The 6,557-nt window shown below is 46.7% G+C and overlaps 1 protein-coding gene across 15 annotated transcripts in view; it reads left to right on the forward strand.

Annotated features, from left to right (window-relative positions):
* MTMR3 (myotubularin related protein 3) overlaps positions 1-6,557 on the forward strand; it is a 91,907-nt gene that overhangs the window by 73,787 nt on the left and 11,563 nt on the right. For 7 of the 15 annotated variants that reach the window (XM_083804084.1, XM_083804085.1, XM_083804086.1 and 4 more), the window contains 4 exons: positions 139-249; positions 771-859; positions 2,410-2,436; positions 4,803-5,269. In XM_083804084.1, coding sequence (XP_083660210.1) covers positions 139-249; positions 771-859; positions 2,410-2,436; positions 4,803-4,974 — 399 coding nt within the window. In that variant the 3' untranslated portion in view covers positions 4,975-5,269. Of the gene's footprint in view, positions 1-138; positions 250-770; positions 860-2,409; positions 2,437-4,802; positions 5,270-6,557 lie in introns of those variants that run through there. The other 8 variants (XM_083804078.1, XM_083804091.1, XM_083804079.1 and 5 more) reach the window with 5 other exon arrangements.

The following is a 6,557-nucleotide window of genomic DNA, read 5'->3' on the forward strand; positions in this document are numbered from 1 at the left end:
CCCTGCCAACGCGGATGTAGCCTGCTCCTCCTCGGCAGGAGCTGCCCTTTCCACTCCTCCCCACGACTGTCCGGTTTTTATTTGTGTGGAAGTAGGAATACGGGAAGGCTCTGTTCAGCTGTGTTTGTTTGCCAACAGATTTCTATACCCGACTCGGAAAGCAATCTGGATCAGAACTGCTTGTCTCGCTGCAGCACAGAGATTTTCTCTGAAGCCAGCTGGGAACAGGTGGATAAACAGGACACAGAGGTACAGACTAAATCCCTGTGAATTGCTCATTCTTCCGGTAGGATGGGATATTCGTAATTCAAATTGTCCTACAGCCTTCGGTCATGTGCCGCTTCCTGTGAGCTATCCTCCTCACATTTCACTCGTCTCGTACTCTAAATACCAGTACCTGTGCCTATGAGCCCTCTGCTGTCAGTGTTTGAGCTCTTTGAAGCTGTGGAAGGGATGGCTAGCCCACAGAGCCCTACGCTGACACACGCGTGGTGAACGTTCTTGGCCTGGATACGTCTACAGCACAGAGAAACCAGGGAATTGGACTTCCTGACCTCATTTCTGTTTGTCTGAGGGGAATTCGGTGTATCAGTTCTCAAGGGGAAGGTTTCTGTCTTTCTTTCACTACTAAGAACACTGAATTTGTACTCTTAAAATAGAACAAGCACTTCCTCATCGTGCTGTGCTTTGACTTTGTGAGCTCAAAGGAGATGGGTTTGTTTCTAATTAGCTGTGCACTCCCTGATAGATTTGTCTGCTCTTCCTCCCAGGTGACACGATGGCTTCCAGACCACCTCGCTGCGCACTGCTATGGCTGTGACAGCACCTTCTGGCTGGCCAGCAGGAAGCACCACTGCAGGTAACCTGTGCGTCAGCAGAGGATGGAAGGGAGGGGGCAAGGTCCTGGCTTGAATTGTCCCCTCTCCTTTTAAACCAGGACAGGGCTTTATTTTGGCATGAAGTTCCTTTCCGAGGATGAATGTCAGGGTAGTAGCTTGAGCAGGAGGATTGCGTACGCACTCGAAGGAGCCGAGAGCTTTGGGAGAACGGGACAGTTTCTCCTGTTAGCTCCAGTCCATTCAGAGTAGACGTTTAAAAAGGCAGATGCGGCATCAACTACGCCCTGGCCTAAACAGATCCTGCCTTTTTTTCCTCAAACTGGGTTTGGAGGCAGCTAGCTGTTTAGTTTCTTAAGTGGGTGTAAATAATAAAAAATACTGGCTTGTCTTTGCAGTCAGTACTGCAGATACACAAATAGCATCTTTTTTCCATTACTGGTTGAAAACCTGCTCCTTTCCTTCTCTAACCATTCCTTCCTTTTCATTAAATTGCTTTTGTGAGAGAATCTGAAAAGATGTGAAATAAAAGTTCTCTGCATTATTCTTTGCCAAACATCTTGGTAACAGAGGCTACGACAGATAATGCAAGCAGCAGGAGCTTAATGAAGAACAGGGGGGTAGGGGCCTTTTGATTAGATCATACTCTAAATTTAGAAATCTGAAATTCTGTCTTAGTTATATTTCAAATAAATCCCCATTCCTGGACGTGAGAAAACGATTACAAGAACTGTCGTTTAAATGAGCGGCAGTTATCTCATTTTGATGCTTCGCTGCTTTTTGAAGTAGTAAATAATTTTACACACCTTGTGTCCATTTTATATTTTGCTTCATTTGGTCTTGTAGAGATAAACCGGTGAAGAATGAATTGGAAGTTGAATGGGTTTGATTTTTTTTTTCAAGTTTCATGTTCGCTGTGTGTGTGCAAATCTATTTAAGTGTGCCTTACGGCTTCAGATGAAAAGTGTAATTACTGAGCATACACTGATACACGTCTGAAGGGTTTTATAAGAGTTGAAAGGGCATTTTCCTTTGTCCTTTCTCTAGTGGTGTCTGTTGTGAGGTGTACCCATTCGTCATTGTCACCCTGCCTCCTTGCTTCCCTAGGCCGACTGACATTTAGCATCTACATTTCAGTTTCCTAGGCCTGGGCTCTGGTGAAGTCCTAGAGGATGTGTATGCCCTGAATGTATACACACTGAACACCCCCAACACCATGAGGAGTTAAAATTCAGGGTTTCAAGTTTTGTTGCAAATTTCTCTTTGGTGTCTTTGCTCCTTGGTCTTTCCAATGCCTCACCTGGGTTGAGCAGGCCGTCCGTGTAAGCTCCGATTGCTTGTGGTAGAGGCCAGTGAGGAGTGGCGTCCTAACCAACAACACAACCAAGTATTTTCTTAGTGTGCACTTTCATAAAACCCAGTATAAGTCTGCTCTCCATCTTATTTGAGACTGAAAATGAGTTGAAAACCACATTTTCAACTTGAGCACAATAAAAACTATCCAGCTTCTTTCATTGCCTCTATTTACTTCTTTTGCTAGTTCCCCTCTGAGCTCTTTCTCCCCTCCTTGCAGGGACATTGAACGTGTTGATCAAATCTGGTGAGCATTTACAACAGCCTCTGTCTGTTGTCTGTCTGCATTTTCTTGGTAACTTCTCCAAACTAACTCGGTCTATTCCCCATTTTTCACTCGCCTAGAGATCACTAGAAATAATGTGGGCAGCTAGCACAAACTGTTGGATGTTTAGATTCATATAAACAGGCTTCTCTTTCCACAGAAAGGCATTTAGGGCTTGGCTTTTGGTAGCTTGAACTGTGATGTGGATTACACTAACACTCACCACCAGTAGGTCGTGTGTTCGAGTAACAGAGAATGCTTCGGTTCTAACTGGGAAGAGGCTGTCCTTCAAGTTTAGCCATCGTGCATTTAGTTTTGATTCTTTCTCCTTTTGCCTTAATTTTGGGAGAGGTCAACATGTTACCAAGCAGTTCTAGCGCAGCTGTGCAATGTGTCGACAGAAAAAATTGCCACTGATTTTAGAAGGACTGAAAGTACTGTGGCAATAACAGGTAAAGCAAGGCTGGTAGAGAGCTGCTGTCAGAAAAAGCTGGATGAACACCCATGAGTTAGTAAGAAGAGGTATTGGCGGTATGATTTTAAAAGTCAGCTGTCCTCAAAGGGGAAAGTTCACTTCTCCAGTGTTGTTAACATCTCTCTTAATCTCTCAAGCAAGGCAGCAGACCACTGGGACAAAAAGAGAGAGTGGTTCAGGGCTTTCCAAAGCTCAGGGGAGAACAGTTGTAGAACACTGTCCTCTACACAGAGACAAAACAACAACAACAAAAAAAAACAAGCATGTGTTAGGAAGCTGGTGAGCTACAACAACCAGATATTTGTTTTAATCCCTCTGGTTGTTTTCTGACCTCGTCCATCTGCAGTAAGTTTCTGCAGGGGAATTGTTCTTTGAGCAGCAGAGGTGCTTTTCCTCAGGGTGTTTCTGTGTAACACCTCACGGAGTTGTTTCCACTCCTGTTGTTTTTTCTGATAGTCATTCCTAACAGGGTCCTTAAGAAGACTTCAAAACCACTGCAAAACGGCTAGCCATTGTGAGTGTCCTACTGCTGGGGTTATAGCTTTGAGACCAGGAGCTGCTGTGCGGAGCTGAGAAAATTAGCCCACTGAAGTGAGAAATGGGATTTCTCTGCTGCCTCTTTCCCCGTCATTGACCAGCACCCGGGAATCTTATCTCTTGGCAATGAAGGATTAATCAAAGCTGCTGGGTGTAGGCAGAATTTTGTGTCAGTCTCTTGGCGGCAACAAATCTTTTCCAGCACACATAGATAACGGCAGAAAATTCTGATGCCAAAGAGTTAATGCAAAGGGCATCAGGCTTGGAGGTAAACTTGCACACTTAGGTCCCTGGGGTGCTGTTCTGAGCTCCTTATAAGAATTGATGAGGTTGGAGGATAGGGCGCCGCAGCGCTCCTCGGGCTAGCTTGATCAGCAGCAGGTTTGGAGGGGGGCTGCAAGAAGAACGTAATTATTTTCAAGACTTAAATCTTCTCCCCGCCTCCTGTGAGGTGCATGCGCTCGCGTGCCTCCACCAGCTGACACCTGACCAGAATGAGACTGCTCACCCTCCCGCGGCGTGGCGTGACTGTCCCCGAGCATGACGTGCCTGGCTGCCCGCCCCGTGGCTTTGCATGATCCTTGTTGACTCCGTTTCCTTTACGCAGAGGTGGGGGACTGCTGGGAGCACCTCAAAAGGAACTGCGCAGTCGGGGCAGCGGGACGATTGCATCAAGCAAAACCGGTTTTATTTTTTTCATCTGTTCCATGCTTAAACCTTCCAGCAGTGCACTTGAAAGAAACGGAAGAAAATGTGTCTGTGCTGGTACTTACCAGCACGCGCTTTTAGAAGAGTAAAGGGGCAGAGACTTTTTCCTCCTGCCAGGACTGCAGGATCCAGTATGTCTTTAATGCAAAGCTGGATCAGTGATGTGAGCAGGGGCCAGAACACCACATCCCCCACGTCCTTACGGAGGAAGGCTCTTTGTTTGCTGTCCCTCTCTTTTACCCACCTGCCCACAAGGTAGCGGTGACAGCACTGAGCAGCTCCGAGTTCTCCTGCAGGCCAAGGGAGATAGCTTAGCCCCGTTTCCTGGAGGGGTAAGGTCCCTCCAGTTTGATGCAGGACGATACTGCGCGAAAGAGCAGTCACTGTAGAGATGGTAAAGGAGCTGTAGTTCTCTACTGTAGCTTGCTTTGTGTTCCTTTGTGCTGTCCCTGCCTTAAAGCTCTGGAGGGAGGGAAGTCTTTGCATTCTGGTACTTAGGGAGTGCCGACTGCAGCCTCCAGGGCTGACCCCATCGCACCCATGAACTGTGTAATTTTAGAACTTGGGTAACTTCGTTAAACTGCTTCTAATTTTTTCTTTTCCGTTTCTCCTCTGTTCCTGACGCAAGGAATTGTGGAAATGTGTTCTGCTCCAGTTGCTGTAACCAGAAGGTGCCAGTTCCTAGTCAACAGCTCTTTGAACCCAGCAGAGTCTGCAAATCATGCTACAGCAGCTTGCACCCAAGCAGTTCCAGCCTTGATCTTGAACTGGATAAACCCATCACTGCCACGTCTAATTAAAGTTCCAGCCTAGAAGCAGCGGGAAGCAGCCGTGTCGACTCTTCCCCGCACAGACATGCACATTCTCGGTGGGCTGAGGCTGGGAGGAGGAGGGAGCCGTGCACTTTGGAGGCTGGGGCGTGGAACACTGCTCGGTGGGACAGACCTCGAGGACGTACCGCTGGATTGTGGGAATCTCCTTTTCCAGCTATTTCCCTTTCCTTTCTGTCCTATTTGTGTGTATGTGTGTGCGTGTACGCGCCTGTGTGTGTGTATATATATATATAATAATATATATATGTTTGCTTGTTTGCTGGAAGATTGTGGAAGTGGGAAGGGAGCTGGCACCGGAACCAGATTTCCCTTGTGTATTTAACTGCCCCACTGCTGAACTGTGTTGCAGACAGATGATTTTATGGAGGAAAGGAGAAGAGGGGAACCAGCCCAGCCAGTGTGCAAAGTGAATACCTGTAGCGTCAGTGCTAGTGCTTTCAATCACTCCTGTTACTTCCAAACAAGAAACTGCTGTTTGGGAACTCGTTGCTGCTAGAAGAAATGGGAATCTCTTTCCCAAGAGAGCACTCTCCCTCTCTGTTCTTAGAGTGGGCTTAGTTATCCTCACTGCGTGAAGGGGGGATCAGTCACAGATTTCCACGCTCAGCGGCTCTGTGCTCACACACACAATCAACATGTTTTGTCGCCGTCAGCCCTCTGGCTGTGGCTCTGAGTGAAAACACCTGGACAACGTCGGCTATGGAAAGTGCGCGCGAGTTTGTGAGAGGTGAGAAGGGGATTGACCAGGCTGCCGAGCCGGGATTGGTTTTACACTGGCGCCTCTATCTGAAGGTCTGTAAATGCAAGTCGTTATTTAAACCCAGTGGGAAAGTAGAAGACCTTCGACTTCTATCCTTGTCCCAGCTGTAGGGTGGTTTACTCAACGCAAAGCTACTTCTGGAGCAGTGCACTTGTCATGGTTCGTACAAACAGTCTGCCGTGCTATTGTTTAGACCCGCACTTTAACGAGACTATCCACAACAACGAAAGAACAACTGTGATATGCTGGTATTTTCGCTGAGCTCAGTCCGTGAGTGCACTGGTGCTTGTCATATTCCTGGGATGTCTCCTCCTTTTTCAGTCTGTATCCAATATACTCCAGATAGGAAAAAACCTGCCTGAGGATTATATAAAGACCTAAAACACATCATGGATTCCCCTTCTTCCTTCTGTCCCAATCTGAGTCGCTTTTAAAGTCACCTCATTAAAGTGTGAATCTCTTGAATATATGTTTTTAAATGAGCGTTAGGTACTCAGCCCCTTTTCCCTTTCGATAGAGCCTGCTTAGTGCAATTTGGCAAGGAGGAAACGCGTATGGTGATACCCTGCTTCACAGTGCATTGCCTAGACTAAGTTAGGGCTTCTCTTGTGATATTCTCAAGAACACAAAAATCCTGCTGGAGTATTTGAGAGTTTTAAATATAAAAGGTCAAAAAAATCTAACAAGTCTTGGGAGAGGAGTGCATCCCTTCCCTGCAATGTCACAATCACGTAGGCCAAAGTGAGGATCACACAGAGCAAACCATCTGGGAATATTTATTAGATCTGAT

The sequence above is a fragment of the Anser anser genome (assembly GCF_964211835.1).
Source record: "Anser anser genome assembly, chromosome: 18".
Classification (NCBI taxonomy): domain Eukaryota; kingdom Metazoa; phylum Chordata; class Aves; order Anseriformes; family Anatidae; genus Anser; species Anser anser.